Source organism: Gymnoscopelus braueri, assembly GCF_963280865.1.
Source record: "Gymnoscopelus braueri genome assembly, chromosome: 9".
NCBI classification, from domain to species: domain Eukaryota; kingdom Metazoa; phylum Chordata; class Actinopteri; order Myctophiformes; family Myctophidae; genus Gymnoscopelus; species Gymnoscopelus braueri.
The window spans coordinates 19,302,775-19,319,945 of record NC_137610.1 but is presented as its reverse complement, the minus strand read 5'-3'; the positions used below and the strand labels follow the sequence as shown (position 1 = coordinate 19,319,945).

Sequence of the window (17,171 nt, the reverse complement as noted above, 5' to 3'; positions counted from 1 at the left end):
TCGGAACGAGTCCGAATTTTGCGTATATTCGTATATTCGCCGGTGTGTAACCGCCTTTAAGGTCCTTACACACCGGCGAATATGCGAATATACGCAAAATTCGGACTCGTTCCGAATAATTAAAAGACGCTTTTTCGCTTCGCGAAACTGATGTGGACGCTTGCATTGACTTTATAAGGTTTTAAAAAAAAACGTATTTATTCGCATGAAGAATTCGCCCCGGTGTGTAAGGACCTTTAATGTGGAGATTTTTTTATAAACGTGCTCATGTAGACAGGAATGAAAATGAACGAAAATCTCTGTTTTAAAAAAATACCTGTGTACGTGTGGACATAGCCTAAATCTGTCTCAATGTGCTATAGCTCCAGTAGTCCACACAACACTGGGGAGTGTGAGAGGCAAGTATGTGGGTGTTAAAGGGAAGGATACAGGAGTCCACGCCTACCTGGGAGTGCCCTTTGCCAAGCCCCCTGTTGGGTCTCTGAGACTGACCCCCCCCCAGCCAGCAGAGAGATGGGAAGGAGTGAGGGATGCAACCCAACAACCATTCATGTAAGAGGCAAAACATTAATGTAAATTACCTTTCCATGTAATTCCATGTGGCATAACACCTCACACTATATTCATGCAACTTAAATGCATATTACAGGTGTGTTCAAGATCCCAGTTTTGCAACTATATTCGCGGCCAATCTATCCATGGAAGTCAAATTCCCGGATATATCTGAGGATTGCCTTTATCTCAACATTTACACCAATTCCAAGAGTCGTAAACTGCCTGTGAGTATTGAACTCACAAACTCAGATGAATAAACTTTTTTTTAAGCATTCAAAACCAGCTGAAATGAAGAAAAAATCTCACACTTTTAGAGTATGTGGTCATATATTATTTTAAAAAATGCCCCCCAAAATTGTTATATAAAAAGTCCCTAAAAGTCCAATCTTAATTGACTTACTCGAATAAAAATGTAATGCGTAATTTCATTGGCAGATCCTAACCAAATTCAACCAATAATATGATGACAATCAGTCACTCTTCCACACAGAGCTATGATTCATTATGCTCGACACTAGATGGCGGTGCTACTCTATTGAATTACACATTTTGTTTACAGTTAAAAAAGTACACTAAAATAAGCTTCTGAAAAGATTTTAGTTGAGAAATTGGCAACGCATGAGCATAAACTTTATTCAGCACTGCCTTGTTGCAGAGTGCCTGCAGGACTTTAGATCCCATAGCCCAAGGGAAGGGGACCATATGCTGGATGTTGGGCAGACTAATTCAGTCAGTGAACAACACACCAATTATAGTTAACGAAAACTAACAAATTAACGAAAACTAAAATTGAAAAAACATTTCCGTTAACTGAACTAAATAAAAACTAGAATAATAATGACAAAAAAACGATAACTAACTTAAACTGTATTGTGTGTTTACAAAACTAACTCAACTGAAATTATAGACAAAATGCCCTTCGTTTTTGTTTTTCTCGTTGATTATCAGTAACTAACAATAACAGAATACATATTTTTTGAATGGCATCTTTTGTTGAGTTCTTATTACACAATACGTACTCTGACCTTTTTGAATCCTGCACCTGACAAATAACACAAGTATGAAAAAAACTAAAACCAACACTAAAACTAATAAAAACTAACCTAAAACTAAGCTTTGTCACAAAAATAATAAATAATACAAAATAGCAAACCCGCTCTAAAACCGAATGAAAACTAACTGAATTAGAAAATGTTTTGTCAAAACGAACTAAAACTAAACTATAATGAAAATCCCCCAAAAATGCTGCGATATGGACACGAAAAGGCCTTTCAGCTATGGTCCTTAACTCTTGCAAACCTGTAGTGTTCATAACCTTAGACAGTCTAGCATGTGTATGGACTTCAACAGATGAAATATTACAAGTAAATGAGGATTTACACAGAAAAATTACATCACGTCATGTGTTTTTGATTTGGTCATTAAGGTCATGGTGTGGATCCATGGAGGAGCATTTAGCATGGGTTCTGCATCATCATATGATGGTTCTGCTCTGGCTGCTTACCAGGATGTGGTTGTTGTTCTGATACAATATCGTCTTGGAATACTGGGATTCCTTAGGTAAGACTGGGTCCTCCCCTGAACCATGTAATGCTGTTTCAAACTGGATGTATTTATATTCTGCAAATGTCCCTGTTCACAAAGCACAGGAGACGAACATTTACCAGGAAACTTTGGATTACTGGACCAGGTGGAAGCCTTGCGATGGGTCCAAGAGCACATCCACAACTTTGGAGGAGATCCAGGTTCCGTCACCATATTTGGGGAGTCTGCTGGTGGAGTGAGCGTATCTGCATTAGTAAGAACACACATACACAGAACCTGAACAAATGATATCTAATGATGTATTAACAATATGAATCTTCAGTAGTAAATAGAATGGCTTAGGAAATATTTTTCCATACTTTCAAGAGCTATGCCTTTCAGACTACTTTAATGATGGAAACATAATTATGCACAAAAGTATACGATTGCACATATTAGTCCAAAGGATAAACAAACACACACAAAAACAACTGAGAGCCTATTTAAATGGTGGCATTATCCTCCTCTCTTGCTTCCACTTGGTATTTCTCTCAGATAACATAACTAATGTACAAAGTGGTGTTTAGCATCAGGGACGGGTGTCATGATTTAAAGCCATGGTTATGTTGACCAATATATGATTACATTTATTGTATTGTTATTAGAGATTTTATCCCCAATTCCCCATGGTGTTACCATGTTGATTAAGAGCAGTGTGGAGATCGAGTGTTACAGTAGCAATTACTCACCACAAGAAAAAGTGTCCTTCGGGCATTTGGCCCCATCCTACCTGTAAGACCCCCCCATACCCCGACCCCCCACACACTCCCCCACCCCCCATACCCCCTATCTTCCAATAGTACAGCAGATTAATTGCATATTTCAGAAGAATCGTTCACTTTGTGATGCAAGCCATCTTTCTATATCGCGTCATATCCTGCGCAATGCAACCATACCAATATTGGTTGGGTAACTTGTCAATCAAGAGCGGGGGCGGAGAATGAATGCTATTTTTTGTGTAGCTTGTCAATCAAATTAACCCGGCCTATAGAGCATACCCTACTTTATCGTCAAATTTAAAATAAATGGGACCATCATTTACCAAAACGCATATCATGATGATAGAAAGAAGAAAAATGTTCTTTGTTTGGGTGCAAAAATGTTTTTCACCCAAACATTTAGGTACAACTCACGGCCAAAGCAGTGCTCTAATTCTCTCCCAACTTGCTACAAAAATCGCTCATGCCTTTTCTGACAGGAACATCTACTTTATTTTCCACCTACACATGTGTCCACTTCTTATAATCATAAAATCTTTGCAATATTTCAGCACGCAGTGTACTTCCTGGATGTGTGCAACGTCAAAATGCTCACTACTTTCACAAGCCAATCATGTGCAAGAAATAAGCGTTGCCACATCTGTGAAACGGGCGAGAAACAAGCGCTGCCGTGGGCCAAGAAAACGGGCCCAAAATAAACGCCCAAATAAGCCGAACATCGCTTACACAATAAGCACACCTGGCAACGCAGGCTAAGCCAATCACGGGCGACAAACCTCTGCTGTGTGTGTGTGTGTGTGTGTGTCTGTGTGTGTGTGTGTGTGTGTGTGTGTGTGTGTGTGTGTGTGTGTGTGTGTGTGTGTGTGTGTGTGTGTGTGTGTACACACCCCTACTCACGCTGGCCGCTCATACGGATTATTTGTGTATTGTCTTGTTGAATGTATGCATTGACCTGAGCAAAACAAATTTCCCTTGTGGATAAAGACATCTAATCTAATCTTATTCCACTGTTGTTTTCAGTACGACTCATGCTACGCACAACACGTTGACTTGAGAAGCTCTATTTTCTCACACAAACTAATCATCATGTCACGGAGAACACGGCGGGAGGGAGGGAGCGGCGGGAAGGAGGGAGACAGAGAGAGACGGAGGGAGGGAGAGAGATAGCCTGGGACCAGACGAATCTGCGAGTGCAAAAAGAAATTGCACTCTGCGATTTGGGTCTGGCACCGCTCCATAGAGAATCCATTTCCTGCTCCAGAAGACGTGAGTGACCAATAAGGGCCCAGTATTCGTATATGGGAGACTGTAATTGGTAGTTGGTTGTAGGTCTAACCAATTGCATCGAGGGCCATTGTTTTGATCCCGCCCCTTGGGAAAAAAAACGTCCTCATGGAAGCACCAGAGTCATATCCACGCAGTGATATAGTCTGGCTACTCAAGGCTAGGAGAGAGAGAGGCTATGGAATACACGCTCCCCTAATATTACAGTGATGAGCGTGTACATCGTTTACTTGGAGAGAGTGCATCCATAGATATAGAAACCTAGATACCTCATTGGCCTCTGCAGTTCGTTGGAGCGACCTGTTTGGTATGGAGGCCGCCATATTTCCGGGGGGAACGGCCACTGGCCAATCACAGCGTGTTTACTACTGGCCAACCACAGCGCGTCTTTTCCAGGACTTGTCAGAATCTAGTTGTCCCGCCCCCACCTGCCTCTGATTGGCCTAGGCTACTGAACGCCCCCTTCTGTGACGCACGCGGAAATTTCCAGCTGCCGCCCCGGAAGCGGAAGCGCTTCAGAGCCAGAGGAGGCGTCTACCTTTATATGTCTATGAGTGCATCTGCCCGATCTGTGCTACAAAGTGGGCGATACGTCACACTAGATGTGAGGCCCGCGCAGCGGGTTGAACTTCTAGTAGACTAAATTTCAAAGGCCAATGCTGGGCCCTTGATACCACCATACTAATGCTCCACCCCACCCCCATACCCGCCCCATCTTCCAAGGAGTTCATACCTGTAAGCTCTCTAACACTCTCTCTTTTATTGGCAGCTTCTTTCTCCATTGTCTGCTGGCTTGTTTCATGGTGCAATAGCACAGAGTGGCACTGCAGCAATGGAAATTCTCAATTCCGCCAACCCTCTGCTTGTAGCCCAGGTTAGTTCTGCTATTACAAACAGATGAATGAATGAAAGGTATAATGTACAAATGTAAAAAATCCCTTTATTGTGCTTTGTAGACTGTAGCAAACATATCTGGCTGTGACAGTTCTACCACAGAGAAGGTTGCTGAATGTATGATGAAGCTGACCATAGATGACATAGTGAATATTCAGAAAGAGGTGAGATGTCCTGGATCTTGGCTATAAAAGTCAACAGATAAGTCCTTTTCATTAAGTCATACAATACAAACAAAAATATACAATATTATATATTAATACAAACAATACATTTGTCTGTTACAGAATGAAGAAATCCTACAACTTGGATTGACTGTTGATGGGAAATTCCTGCTCAAGTCTGGAATGGAGGTTTTAGAAAATCATGAAATGCACAATGTGCCTCTCATGATTGGGTTCAATACCGATGAAGCAGGTTGGATCCTCCCATCCGTAAGTTGATATAACCTACTTACTATCAGATTTGGACACATACGCACGCACACACGCACGCTCGCACGCACGCACACACACTGGCTGAAATAATTTAGCGCATGATTCATTAGAAGCAGGATTCTTCTGATTTAGGGTTTGTGAAGGAGTCCTGTTTTTGTTGTTCATGTCTCTTGCCACACGTCACTGCACGCATGGTGCTCTTAAGCCTGGCATGCTCATGCATTTCTTATCAGTAACTCAGAGTGAGAGTTTAACTATATGGAGGAACATACAGGAAATTATAAGTGCGAGGGGTATTTTCAAATATCATTATTGATTAGCCCATATCTCCTATATATTTATTTTTTCCAGAGATAAAGCCATGTTCTATATCTATGTATAATTCTGTGTTCTGTCATCACAGTTCATGGCTCCTAAAGGTTGGGTGGATGGAATGGACCGGCATGAAGCTGTACCGATTATGACCATGTTTGCATACCCCGATGTAAGTAATAACACCACAGTTCTTGCATCAATGTCTGGTATCATGCCAAAATGTTCAGAAACTAAAACATACCTGCCGTAGAATTGATTTAACAAAATGTTTTCAACATACTGCAAAATACAGCATGAGGCAGCATGAGTATGCCCTGCTGTTCTTCCAGCAATTTCTGGTATTGTGCAATTGCAAGAAGACCAGTTATCAGTACTCAGTTAACACAGTTTACAATAACATGAATTGTACACAATTTAATCGCTATTCTTGGGTTTCTCTCCCTGCTCAGATGGAGACAACATAATATTGACTTATGTGGTTTTAGTAGCCAAAGTAGATTCAACCAGAGACTAAAGCGAACAGTAAGACTAACTGTAACAGAGGACTCTGTTACGACTTCAATGTGGTATTAAGGACTGTATCTTTAGGCACTATTGGCTGTGACTGTCGCAGTATGGCTGGCTGGCAGTATGGCTGGCAGTATGGCTGGCTGGGGCTGAGACGAGCGGCTCAGCCGACTATGAGATTCTAGGTATAGCTCCTCTGGGAATAACTCTTCCAGGTACAACTCTATCTGAGTATAGCTCTCCTAGGTATGGCTCTCCTAGGTATGGCTCTATCTCAAGTCTCCAGATACTCTTCAGGTTATTATCCTAAAGCTGGTCTGCGTCCGCTCCCGCGTTCCGCTGTACTTATAGGTGTGACATGGTGTCGTATGATCTTAGGGCGACGTCATACTGGCGTTACGTCCTTAATCGGGACGATTATCCTATCGTCATCGTCGTCTTGGCAACACTAACTATACTAAACCTCCACCAAATATAAGTATCTGCCATTGAAAACTACATACAATACCTACACATATACAGTGTGTGTAACAAAGTTTAAGATATCTCCATGCAGTACTGCATGAATATGAACAATTGTGTGCAATATTGAAAGGTCCATTGTGAGATATGTGCATGCACGATATGAACGAGTATACGTTTTTTACACTATGCCCAAATGCAAACAGAATGTCTCATCAAAGAATGAAGATACTGGTAGCTATATAGGGGATGCATACTATACTCAGTAGCTGGTTCTGATCAAGCAGTCTAATTGGCTGAGTGCCATGTGTTAAGGTAGCTCTCTCCACCAAACAGACTACTACAGATTACAACAGACTGGAAGGTGTGGGGAAAAAAAGTTGCTAACTGCACCTGGCAGTGCACCTGAGAGCCAACACCGACAGACGGCTACTATATGGTGCTAAAAATAGCCTATGGCTTGAAGTGTTTTTCAACAACAAACACGTGAACATGTTCATGCTTAAATCATTTGAGACATTATCAAGATAACTACTGCACTGCAGGGTGCTAGGGCATGGGCAGAAGGTTATCAGTATTTAAACTATTTTGGTGTATCATATCTTTCATATTTAATGTTAATTAAAACAATAAACACTTGTCAGGCGGCAGCGCAATGTGCACAGGGCCATATCATTTAGCTTCAACTAATGATCAATATAATATAATAAATAGCTAGAATGATTAGGAAAAGAATGTAAGCCTGTCATTTCTGTTCGAGTAGTCTGCTGTAGGATAGCCACACAAGCCTTGCGCATCCACAAAGTAATCCAATGTTTCATCATCATAATCATCATAATTTTCAGCTGGTGTTTGAATGAGACGAACCACACTCACGTGTGCGCGCACAGTCCCACATTTTGTGTCTGCATTTTGAGCTGCAGTAATAGGGCCTATAGTGGATATGCGCTGTATTCAGACAAAAATAAATGTACCACATGTAAGAAAGGGTCCCGATATCAGCAGTCGAAACCTGACCGAGCTTGCTCAGTCAGCTCTCGCATACACAGTTTTACACAGATCGGTGCAGTTCGGTGCTGATCGGTGCAAAATACAAATCGGCCTGTTACAGCGCCACCATGAGGCTGATTTGAAAATGTGGCATTTCTTCCTCGGCCTAGTGGGAATGTGCATGCAAAATGTCACGGAAATTTCACAGTGTGTTCATGATTTGAGGCATTTTGTTCATAACGGAGCACCCCTGCAAACTTTGGAAGCCAATCTTAGCCAATCAGGATGGAATATGAAAAATCCGAAAGACCCATTTCATTGAATGACTATAGATATACTGTGTACCAATTTGGGTGATGTTTGGACAAAATCTGTAGGAGTAGCCTACTGTCCAAAAATGTGTTTAGCAAAAATCAGCCTTCTAGTGCGCTATAACAGGCCCATGTGAAAACATTGTGGCAGAGGTACTGCTCTGGCATCCAGGGAGTGTGTGCGCACAGTTTCACTGCGATCAAGCCACAGGTGCCGAAATTAGCTGCTCACAGACAGACACACACACACACACACACACACGCACACACAGACGCACGCACACATATTGTGTTTTTGGACCACATCCATATCCTCCCCCCATTCAACACTTCTCAGGTGTTTTATATGCAGTGGTGGTAAAAGTACTCAAATCTTGTACTTAAGAAAAAGTATCAATACTGCAATGTAGAAATACTCTGTTAAGTAAAAGTCCGGAATTATAAATCTACTTGAGTAAAAGTACAAAAGTATTGGCATCAAAATGTACTTAAAGTATCAAAAGTAAAAGTACTCATCATGCAGAATGTCCCATTTCAGTTTTCAAATGTATAAAAATCTTTTGAAAATAGCAGATCTAAGCTCACAATGCGTTACATCGCGACACATTGTGAGCTTGTAGATGGCCATTTTCAAATGGCCGAAATGTAAATAGGGCTGAAGTGGTTAATGTATGTTTTATAATAATAATCAAAATTAAGTTTTCAAAGAATTGTATTGGAGTAAAAGTACAATATTTCTCTCTAAGAAGTGGAGTACAAGTAAAAGTACTGAAAATTTAAAATACTCCAGTAAAGTAAAAATACCTCAAAATAGTACTTAAGTACAGCACTTGAGTACATGTACTTAGTTACTTTACACTACTGTTTATATGTCAAGGCCTTACTGAATGTTCTGTCTATGATCTAGCCTGAAGACCAATGGATAACAGAGCTGTTGGCTGATGAATACATGGGAACGACTGGGGATCGTGTGAAAGTTAGAGACGGGTTTACTGAGATGATGGGAGATGTGATCTTTGCCATTCCTGCCATAAAGGTTGCAAACTTCCACAGAGGTAAGTTTTTCAACAGAACTGATTTTGCACCAAAATCCTGTTTTAATGAAATTGAGGACATAAGAAACTAGAGGTTACGTATGTAACCCCGGTTCTTTTAGTTTAGGAGTGAGGCACTCACTATGGGAAACAGCGCCATCTGGCGATGCAACAGAGCTACACAATACGCTCCCGGGGCCCAAGTATTGGGCAAGAGGGTATGTCACGTGACCGGCCGTCCTTCCCCTTTCCGGAAGGCCATATTGGGCCGGGTGTGACGTAATACTTCCTCTTAACACAGTTCCTCTGTTTGCAGTGGCGAAACAAAAGGGGTGTTTGGTGAGTGCCTCACTCCTAAACTAAAAGAACCGGGGTTACATACGTAACCTCTAGTTCTTCTTCGTTTTGAGTCGTGAGGCACTCACTATGGGATCTATAAACCCTCCGGAAGCGTTAAAAACGTTCAATCCCTGAAAGAAAAACCGCACATGCCCCCTCCGGCCCTGACCTCTGGGGCGCCCAGACCCATCGGGCCCGGACGCGGCATAAGGGAACAAATAAAGGAGGCCCTGTCAGACCGAAGTCTGCCTTATTCAGCTAATAGACAACAAGGTCCGTCACCTACCAACCCCTCAACAAGGGAACAGGGCCCCCTGCTCCCGAGACCGACAGATGGTCAGCCCCCAGGAGTACATCAGGAGGAGAAGGCACCTCAAGTAGATGAGGCTGCCACGCCCAGGACTGCGTGCGCCACTGAGGAGGCCGCCACGTCCAGGCTGTAAAAGGCCGCAAAGGTCGAAGGTGACGAACAGTTAGCGGCCGTGCAAATCTCCTGGACCGAAACCCCCCTAGAGAGGGCCCAGGATGCAGCCACCCCCCTAGTCGAGTGAGCCCTCAGTCCATCAGGTACTGGGGTCCCGCCACTAGTATAGGCAAGCCCTCTAGCCTCAACTATCCACCTGGAAAGCGTTGGCTTGGCAACCGCCTTCCGCTGGTCACCGCGGCCATAGGAGACAAACAGCTGCGTAGACGACCTGCTGGCCGCCGTCTCCCGACAGTAGAGCCTCAGGGCCCTCACTGGACAAAGACAATGCAACCGCTCATCCTCCGCCGAAGCGAAAGGAGGTGGATGAAAAGCTACCAACTCGACCGGAGCCGGTGCTACCACCCCGGTCTTGGTAACAAATGCCAGGTTAGGTTTCAACAGAACCCTCCTGTCATCACCAGAGAACCTCAAGCACTCCGAACTTACCGAGAGTGCATGCAGGTCACTAACTCTCTTGGCCGTAGACAGGGCCACCAGGAGGATCGTCTTAAGACTCACTATTTTCAGGCTCGCAGTCTCGAGAGGCTCAAAAGGAGAGAGGCAAAGTGCATTCAGCACCACCGCCAAATCCCAGGCCGGAAACAGAGGCCTGTTAGTCGGTCTGGCCCGTCTGGCGCCGCCCATAAAACGTCGCACCAAGGGATGTTTGCCAACCGTCCCGACATCGAAACCTTCGTGGCAGGCGGAAATGGCCCCCAGGTACACCTTGACCGTCGAGAAAGCCAAGCCCTGATTTAACCTGCTTTGTAGGAAAATAAGGATGCTGCGCACCGGAGCCCGAAAAGCCACCACCACCGGTGACTGTTCCCGGCACCATGACACAAAAATATTCCATTTAATGTCATAGGCAGCCCTCGTAGATCCGGCCCTGGACCCCTGAATGGTAGCTACCACGTCAGGGGGAAACCACACGAGTCTAAGTTGGCCCTCTCACGGGCCAGACCCACAGGTCCAGGTCCCGGGGGCTGGGGTGCTTGATCTCGTTCCCTGCTTGTCGCAGCAGGTCCTCGATTGGAGGGAGGCGCCACGGCTCTGCGTAAAGGAGAGGAGTTATCTCTGACCTCCAAACGCCCCACGCTGGAGCTACTCTCTAACGTTGGGCGGATCAGTTCCAGCGGCGGGAATGCATACAGCAGTCCCCTCGGCCAGCTGTGAGCCAACGCGTCCAGCCCCAACGAGAGGTCCGTCGCCTTCACTGAGAAAAAGCGAGAGCACTTCGCGTTCTCTGCTGAGGCAAACAAATCGACTTGTGGTCGGCCGAACCTGGTCCAAATCATGTCCGCCACTTTCGGATTGAGTGACCAATCCGTGTACCAATATCTGCCCCTGGACAGCAGATCTGCCCCGCTGTTCAGGAGGCCTGGGACATGGACCGCCTGGATCGACAGCAGGCACGAGTCGCACCACATCGTCAGCTCGCGCGCCAGGTTATCCAACACTCGGGAGCCTAAGCCTCCCTGCTTGTTGATGTAGCACATGGTCGTCGTGTTGTCCGTCCTGACCAGGACATGACAACCGCTGATGCGCGCCTCGAACCACTTGAGAGCGAGAAGCACCGCCATCAGCTCCAGGTAGTTGATGTGGGCCAGTTGTAGACTGTCTGTATGTTTTAAACTACTACTACTACTCTGGCTGTAAACCCAATTGCCCTTCTGGGACATTAATAAACTTGAACCTTGAACCTTGAGTCCCACACTCCCCTGGCTGCATGGCCCTCGTGAACGGCGCCCCAGCCTGTTAGGCTGGCGTCCGTCGTGACAACCTTCCGTGAAATCACCGCACCCACACTGACACCCTCTGCCAGAAAAAGTGCGTGTGACCACGGTTCGAGTGCCTCCATGCAACGTGGAGACACCACGACCCCTCGAGACCCCATGGTGGGCGGGATGTTGAGATCCCGCACCCACCTCTGAAAAGGTCTCATGAGGAGCCTGCCTAGGCGGACCAGGTGTATGGCCGAAGCCATGAGACCTGCTGCCTGCATGCACAGCCTGTACGTGACTTTCTTTCCTACTCGAAAAGACCTCACACAGGCTAGGAAACTGTCTATCCTCTCCTTGGATAGGCGTGCCACCAGCGTAGTTGAATCCAGTGAAATCCCTATGAAAGAGGTTTGTTGACATGGAATCAGCACGCTCTTCTGAAAATTTATGGTGAAACCCAACGACGTCAGATGCGAGATAGCAATCTCTGTGTGTCTCGCCACCTCTTGGCTGGAGACTCCTGCCAAGAGCCAGTCGTCGATGTAAGTCGACAGACGTATCCCCTGTCTCCTTAACGGAGCTTTTCTGTGCGGTGGGTAGACAGGAATGTGGAAATAAGCATCCTTCAGGTCTATGCTGGTCCACCAGTCGCCCTGACGCACCGTGCGTAATAACGTCGCAGTCGTCAGCATGCGAAACTTGAATTTCGTTAGAAATTTGTTGAGACCTCTCAGATCCAGGATGGGTCGTACACCCCCCCCCCCCTTCTTCTTGACCAGAAAATATTTCGAGTAGAAACCCAGTCGTTTCTGATCCGGAGATAATTCTCTGATGGCGCCTTTTCTTAGGAGGGAGAGAACCTCCTCTCGTAAGGTTATCGCCGCTCCTACCTTGTCTGACATAGGAGGTTTCGCGGAGAATTGTATCTTGTAACCCTTCTGTACGGTGCGAAGCACCCAAGGTGACGGGTGACAAGCTTTCCATTGCGCCAAGCAGCGAGCTAGAGGGTGGGGGAGGGGTGCTGCTGTCACTTGTCCCACAAACCGTTCGGTCGTTGTCATGGAAACTAGTGACGTGGCCGATCGCTCCGGTGGGACCATACGTGTGGTGCCCACTAGAGACGGTATAGGCGTTAAATGACTGACTGGGAGATTCAAGGAAGTCACGTGACCCCGCACGCGATTAACCTGACGCTTCCAGATCCAAGAAGCTTTCGTCACACATTTGTTTCTCAGCTTATTTGGATCTGGGCTCTCGGGAGCCAATTCGATGAAGGGGCTGTTCCTTTTTTTCAAGATACTTTTTTCAAGAACATACATGATTGGATGGGACCGTCTGTCTATCACCGTGTGGGCGTGCAAACACAACCAATCATATTGACGTGTCTACGTGACGTATGGTAGGCGCGACACCAGGAAGTCAACATCGTAGTCCAGTATTTCACCTAACCTGACTCTGCCAGATGGGGGCGGTATTGAGTAACTAGTTTCTCAAGAAACAAATGTGTGACGAAAGCTTCTTGGATCTGGAAGCGTCAGGTTAGTCAAAGGAGACACCACGATCAATATAGGCTTCGGCTTCGTCCCCAGTACTTTCACTACCAGTGGTGCTAGTTGGTAAATTAAACTATTGCCGAAGCCAGTCGGGAGGAGAGCAAATACATCTTTTCCACGCAGAAAAGCCTTCAATGCTATTGTTTGCTCTTCTTTCAACGAAGAAATATTGTCCAGTTGAGAAATAACTGATGTTATTGCAGCATCTATCGTCATATCAGTGTTGCTTATGGTAGCGGCCATGTTGACGAGAGAAAAAACTACAACACAACAGCCGCCTTTATATGGCGTCACATCCGTTTTCGCACATATCCTGCCCTTAGCTCACGCTGATTGGTTCGAAACGGGAGCGGTTCGATGTTAGCGCAACCCCCTGAGCGATCTCAGATGTATGCTGTCTTGAGAAACTAGTTACTCAATACCGCCCCCATCTGGCAGAGTCAGGTTAGCACGCGATGCCTCCCTGACCTCAACCTCCGGTCTGGACAGGTTGTAGTCATTGTAGTCATCTTGCCTACCTTCCGTGCGGCCATCTTGTGGAAACCTCTCACTAAAGTGGCGTTTTGGCGCCCTCTCTCGGATGGGAGGATTGGGAGGCAAAACCGGCGTGACCCCTGTACCAAGGTGCAAAGGCGCCCTCTGGCGGACAGGGGTGATACTGATTTTATTACCTGCATTGGTGACTTTATTTTCTGCATTGGTGTAGATACATTCAGTAGGTTTGTCCCACAAGTGTTCAGAAAACTGATAAAAGGGTTTACCGAGCACTGTGGGCTCATAGGGAGACCACTGAGAACGGGAGGCCGCCATGTAGGCGGCTCCCGCTCTCCCTGGTCTACATGCAGGGTTGGAATAAGACAAGGTTTTGTAACTTTTAACAAATTTATTGGAACAATTACAGGGTATTGCATTACAGACCTCACAGAAATGTGCGACATTCTTTGTTTTTTGGCTGTGGAGGAGTGGTCCATGACTCTGTCCTCGAGATGCAAAAACGATCCCTGTCTCTTCCCCGTCAAAATGGGGGGGGTCCGCGTCCCTCCAGCCTGACTGTGCAGCTCTGGGTGGAGCGGCTGGCAGTGTTGTGTCTCCTCCTATGCCTGCCTGACATTGGGAGGAACAAATGGGCAAGTGTCACCTCAGCCAGAACGGAGTCCATGGGGGGGAGACTGAGTCCCAGTCCCACCCCCCCTGCTACTCCGATGTCGAAGTTGAGCCCAGATGGGTCAGTGTGGCCCTTCCAGGAGGACTGAAGAGCTTCCTTGAAGCCTGTGGCCACTGGGAGCTTTCTGGTCCGCGGGCGGCGAGGCTCCTGGGCGACCATGCCCGGGAACGAGGGTGTAGCTGCAGTGGTGGAGGCCCGTGGTTCCTCTACCTGGAGCTGCTGGCCGCATCTGAGCGCCGCCCGTTCGAAGGCTGTATAGACGGAGAGCTTAGGAGCGCTCGGGGCCTCGTTAGCCTGGTGACCCTGGTCCGTAGGAGCCTGGAGAGAGAGAGGGAGAGAAGAGGGGGGGGACGGGGGTGCTGGAAGCAGCCCGTCCCGGGCTAAGCATGGCGACATCCGAGGAGTCCTGAGCAGAAGGGAGCTCCTCATCGTCGTATTCCTCCTCGTTTTAATCGCCCTCCTCGTACTCTTCCTCCTCGTTGTAGTCCCCCTCCATGGCGTAGTGTTCGTCCTCCAGCTGGAGTTCGCCGCTGGGGAGAAACAGTTCGGGTGGGGGGGGGGAGAGGGGGAGAGAGCCTGGTGCTGTGGGGGCCCATGGCGGTAATGGCTGCTTGTTTTCCGCGGCCCTGTGAGAAGCTAGCTCCGCTCTCCGCAGGGCCCGAGGCGGTAGGAGGTGGCATGCTAGTATCAGCGGAGCGCTGTGAGCGTTGAGATCCACCGCTCGCAGCAGCTGAGGTTGGGGTGGGGGTGCGTGAGGGTTGCTGCGGGGCTAACAGAATAGCGCTAGCCCCGCCAGCATTCCCTGCACAGGCCCTGGCCTGGCCGTATCGAGCTCTCAGGAACCTCTCCGAGTAGCTAGAGCAGGCTCCGCAGAAGGAAACGGGGTCGGAGAGCGCGTTAAACGCGTGAGCTATACCGAGACAGCCAATACAAATACGGTGTGGGTCATCCCCGGCAATAGTGGCGGAGCAGTCGGGGAGTCCGCATTCTCTCGCTGGCAGAGGGCCCTCGTAGTGAGAGACGCCTTTGTAGGAGGCCATTGTGTGGTGGTGGGGCTAAGCTAACAGCTCTATACGGGGAGTTAGCTTAGGGAGGGGTGCTAGTGGCTGTGGCTGTAGCCGAACAGCTAAGCTAGTAGCAGCTAGCGGCTAACAGGGGCTAAGTAGCAGCTAAAGCCGGTTAGCAGGCTAACTCACCACGAGGCAAGAAGAAGTTGAATTAAAGTTGTTTTTCCGACGCGAGAAAAAACCCGTGGGAGATTAATCCGAATCTCCGCTTTGAGGGTTATAGCTGGTTTCTCTCGTGGTCCAAGGAAATCGAAGATGAGTTGAATAAATGTTCTTTTCAGTTTTTAAAAGCGTGTAGCCTTGTGCATCTGTCAAACAGAGGAACTGAAGAGGAAGTATTACGTCACGACCGGGCCTTCCAGAAAGGGGAAGGACGGCCGGTCACGTGACATACCCTCTTGCCCAATACTTGGGCCCCGGGAGCGTATTGTGTAGCTCTGTTGCATCGCCAGATGGCGCTGTTTCCCATAGTGAGTGCCTCACGACTCAAAATGAAGAAGAACATGATTTTTTTGTGTTTTATGATTTTTATCTATTTATTTTGAACGTGATTTCCAAAACTGTGACATCACGGACTTCAATCTCAACTCTTCTTGGACTACAGTTGACAACAGTCTGTGTTTCCTGTAGTTCCAGTCAGACCATTGTTAATCTAACACCCATTATAAAGCACTAAATGCAGACCATTTACCACTTTATCCTATATCGTTGCTGTCCGGCAGAAACTCATTCTTTCCGCTTTTGCATTTTTTCCATAAATCAGTGCTATTGAACACCCTTTACCCTTTTTGTGTGTTGATTAAAAAAATATTGAACCAATGAAAAGTATCAAAAAGCGCTTCTGACAAAACCAGCTAACTCAAACCTCAAACTTTCTGCTAAACCAGCGAAGTCCACCAAAGGAGGGTGGAGTTAGCTGGGTTTGTTGACTCCAGGCTCCACCCCCTTTTGACCTACAACCTCATTGTGAGCTTAGAGGTCCATTTAGCTGTATGTGTCTTATCAAAATATCAAGATATCAAATTGTCTTATCAATTATGAACAAAAACGCCACTTTTTGTTTTGTTTTGGTCATTTCCTGAAAAATGGAAATTTTGGAGTAGCTGGTTTCTGCAGAGATATGCTAATTGTTGGCTATTATAAAACTCTTTGACTGTCTCCCCACCTGCTCATCTTCCTGCTTGACTTGAATATTCTAACTTGTTGCCTGAGAAAACACTAGAAGAGACCAAAGACCAGGTATAAATGAATAACTTTACCTCCAAACAGATGCTGGAGTTCCAGTGTACTTCTATGAGTTAGAGGAGACACCCAGCATACTCAAGAAGATGAGGCCCAGCTTTGTTGGCTCTGATCATGGCGATGATCTTATTTTAGTTTTTGGAATGTGTTTCACACTAGATCAAGTCATACTAACAGGTAAAACAAGCAGTGTTTTGTAGTTCATCATTATTGTACCTGTCTATTAGTCATTGTGTTTTTGAGCACCATTATCATTCTCTCTCTTTCAGAGTCATGTACAGAGGAAGATGAACAGTTAAGCAGAATTATGATGAAATACTGGAGCAACTTTGCTCATACAAGGTAAATGTCTACTCTTCAATGTGCAGAAGTTTTTGTTGATCCATTCTGTGGCCTTCATAACTCTTTACTGTCAATATTACCTTCTTATTCTAACCATAACATGTTTTATGTTTGTTAATACAATAAGGGAACTCAACTGCGAAATGGGTTTTTCATATAAAGCAACACATTCAGCTTTTAT

The 17,171-nt window shown here is 46.2% G+C and overlaps 1 protein-coding gene across 2 annotated transcripts in view; it reads left to right on the top strand.

The window, feature by feature from the left end:
- The window catches only part of ces2b (carboxylesterase 2b), a 74,990-nt gene that overhangs the window by 45,710 nt on the left and 12,109 nt on the right, over positions 1–17,171 (top strand). For both annotated transcript variants that reach the window (XM_080438522.1, XM_080438523.1), the window contains 10 exons: positions 650–779; positions 1,982–2,115; positions 2,200–2,353; positions 4,912–5,016; positions 5,099–5,200; positions 5,324–5,470; positions 5,877–5,957; positions 8,966–9,113; positions 16,676–16,825; positions 16,918–16,990. In XM_080438522.1, the coding sequence (XP_080294648.1) occupies positions 650–779; positions 1,982–2,115; positions 2,200–2,353; positions 4,912–5,016; positions 5,099–5,200; positions 5,324–5,470; positions 5,877–5,957; positions 8,966–9,113; positions 16,676–16,825; positions 16,918–16,990 (1,224 nt within the window). The remainder of the gene's footprint in view (positions 1–649; positions 780–1,981; positions 2,116–2,199; positions 2,354–4,911; positions 5,017–5,098; positions 5,201–5,323; positions 5,471–5,876; positions 5,958–8,965; positions 9,114–16,675; positions 16,826–16,917; positions 16,991–17,171) is intronic.